Source organism: Sinocyclocheilus anshuiensis, unplaced genomic scaffold (genome assembly GCF_001515605.1).
Source record: "Sinocyclocheilus anshuiensis isolate Anshui unplaced genomic scaffold, SAMN03320099.WGS_v1.1 scaffold294, whole genome shotgun sequence".
In the NCBI taxonomy this organism is placed as follows: domain Eukaryota; kingdom Metazoa; phylum Chordata; class Actinopteri; order Cypriniformes; family Cyprinidae; genus Sinocyclocheilus; species Sinocyclocheilus anshuiensis.
In genome coordinates, this window is record NW_015544130.1 from 5,736 (window position 1) to 8,808 (window position 3,073).

Consider the following 3,073-nt stretch of genomic DNA (forward strand, 5'->3'; position numbering starts at 1 on the left):
TCTGCTTGGAGAAAGAAGAAGAAGAAGAAGAAGAAAAGGAAGTTAGAATAGTATGTAATGTATATAATAGTTTAAAACAATGTTTTGTTTGAGTCGTAACTGAATCTGTGAAAATATTCAAATGTTATTGCAAGGATTACAATTGAACAATTAAAAAATTAAAAGTTATACAGTTGTCATTGCTTATTTTCAGTTAAATTATATATATATTTTTTCAATATGTTACTGGAGAAAAGACCATAAAATTACCGTATATTTTACAGTAAAAACTGTAAAAGTACAGTACACATACTGTAAATACATTTACAGCACGTTAAATGGTACTGTAAATATTAATACAGTATTTTTACTGCAAGTTTAATTTACAGTAAGTTACTGGCGAACTGCTGCCAGTAAGTTACTGTAATTTCTACAGGAAATTTTTAACAGTGTAATGGTGATTCTTTACACAGCAACATTACAAATTATTCATCTAGTAAAATATATAAAATATAAAAGCCTCATCGACCATTTATATGGCCTACTGGAACATCTCTGACCCTCTAATGTATCTATAGGCTCTCCAGCATGACCTCTGCTCATCCGTGTGAGACAACCTGGGATGTATGTTATCATACCTGCTGGGATTCTGATGAAATTTTGCTGTGCAATTACCTCCTGCTGTTTAACACACACATGGGAGTGCAGATGGATGAGATAACACAGCCTGCACATGAAAAAAATAATCGAGCAAGAGGAAAACAACCGACAAGGTTGTTTGTTTGATGTGTATTGCTGTTGCACGTGTGCATTAAAAGAACAATGCCCTGCTTGTGAGGTTTATGGTAATCTGAACTGGTCGCATGGTCGCATTCGTAAGACTACAAACGAAGTCCAGCAGAAATATTACCTGCCCAGTTTGAACATTTCAAGAAACTTTCAAGTTTTACAGCCAAAAAATGCAAAACACTTTGTCAAATGCAGCCCCAAAATGCTTCAGGGGAAAAAAAACCTCTGCCTGCCGTTTCCCTTTCCTGTCTGAGTTGCTGAAATCACTCAATTAAACTGTGCCAGTAGCCATGAGAGCTATTCACAAATCACGAAGCCCTCGTGCTGAGCCGCACTCCACCACAAGATCGAACAGCTGTCTTATCTCAACTCACAATCGTCCTCTCGGTCCAAAGCACAGAGAACATCCGACCCCTCCGAACCCAATCCAAATGCTCCGCTTGTCTAAATATAAATCATTTATCTGAATAGTTCAAAATCAGATGAATTGAACTGTACAAGCGAAGCAGTTTGTTGAAAGGAAGCGAAGCAAGTTTGAAAAGAAAATGTCTGAGCTGAGCGTGCATCTGTTCTCAGAAAAGATCATCGCGATTATAACGTGACCGATTTTCCTCTATGTCCTTCCAGGAATATACACATATAATCACAATGCCGTGGCTTTGTGTGTCTTTTATTCGCCTGTTCTTAAAGAAAAAAAATATTAAGAAACAATTGAAATCCGGCCTGATTTCCTAACAATATTTGGTCTTTATTATGCACATTTTTGACTAATAAAGTCCTCATTTGCTAAAACTTAACTAATAATATACTGTATATTCTTAAAGGGGTCATATCATGCGATTTCAATTTTTCCTTTCTCTTTGGACTGTTACAAGCTCTTGGAGCATAAAGAAGATCTGTAAAGTTGCAAAGAATCAAATCCTTGCAGTCTCAAATTTTATCCATTAAATATCATCTCTGACAATCAAAATGATATATTCAAACGTTTTTTCCTCAGTGAAAAATATTTCTTCATTCCTCAAAATAGCTTTAATGTACACTTTATACCCTTAAAGGGATCGTTCACCCACAAGTGGACGCCACAAATGGCGGTATTAAAGGCCTTCTGAAACGAATCGGTGCATTTGTGTAAGAAAAACATCCATATTTAAAACTTTATAAACCGTAATCTCTAGCTTCTGCTAACTGGTACGTGCATTCATGAGAGAGTGGCGTCCAGCGGATGATGTAGGACGTAGGCATAGCGTAAGCTCCGGTGAGAATATGCTTGTCTCGCAAGAACCAAGTTTTGTTTACAGCAAAGCAAAACCAGTCTCCTCTTGCCTTATATCGAAACTGTTCAACTTTCTTTACAAATCCTCATTTTGTACTTCTAATTTGTGACCGGTGTTTTGTTTTGCTCTCTCCTCTGCGCTTCTGCATTCGCCATCCGCTGGAATGCCACTCTCTAGTGAACATGCTTACGACAGTTAACGGACGCTAGAGATTACAGTTTATAAAGTTTTAAATATAGATATTTTTCTTACACAAATACATCGATTCACCTCAGAAGGCTTTATTAACCCGCAGGTTTTTGGGCTTCAAAATCTCAACCCCCATTCACTGCCATTATAAAGATTGGAAGAGCCAGGACGTTTTTTAACCTCTTAACTGTCACCACTTGATTTTCACCACAGGGGGTCTTTAAGCCACAAGAATTCAATATTAAATTCTCTAAAATGACACCTGCACACCATTAAAATGTAAAAGGGCGGAGCTTAGTTATTAAACAATGAAATACACTTCCCTTAGGACAGTGGTTCTCAAACTGGGGTACGCGTACCCCTGGGGGTACGTGAGATGACGGTGAGGGGTACGCGAATAAAATTCTGAGTTTTGGCATTCATTTAATACCCCAACTTAAAGCAACATTAAAACCGAACGTATTTCTGACAAGCAAAATGCCGCTTCTAATGTAAAAACAGAAAATGGGGGTCCCGTAAACGGTCATGATATCCAATCAGCTTACCTCATTTTTTGCAGTCAAAACTGACTGCATCCACACAAGCAGCGTGCATGTGATAGGATGGCCAGGGAATATGCTGCTTTAGCAAATCGCGCTGCTGTTCAATGTATCTTTAAAGTAGATCACTTAATAGCATGAAGAGCAAATATTGACACGCACTGCACATTGAGATCGATTTAAACTCTCTTCGATACAGACACACTCTGTGCATGTTATTGTTTTCATGTTTAAGATACGAGCAAGAATGCAAATTTCCCTGAATATCCAAACGATGGCAAATGTGCCATTAATTTTTACAAC

General features: G+C 37.6%; 1 protein-coding gene across 1 annotated transcript in view; it reads right to left on the reverse strand.

The window, feature by feature from the left end:
• Positions 1-1,359: 1,359 nt before the first annotated feature.
• Positions 1,360-3,073, reverse strand: part of LOC107694860 (voltage-dependent L-type calcium channel subunit alpha-1D-like) — a 13,039-nt gene continuing 11,325 nt past the window's right edge. The window contains exon 4 of the mRNA XM_016494554.1: positions 1,360-1,451. Coding sequence (XP_016350040.1) covers positions 1,360-1,451 — 92 coding nt within the window. The remainder of the gene's footprint in view (positions 1,452-3,073) is intronic.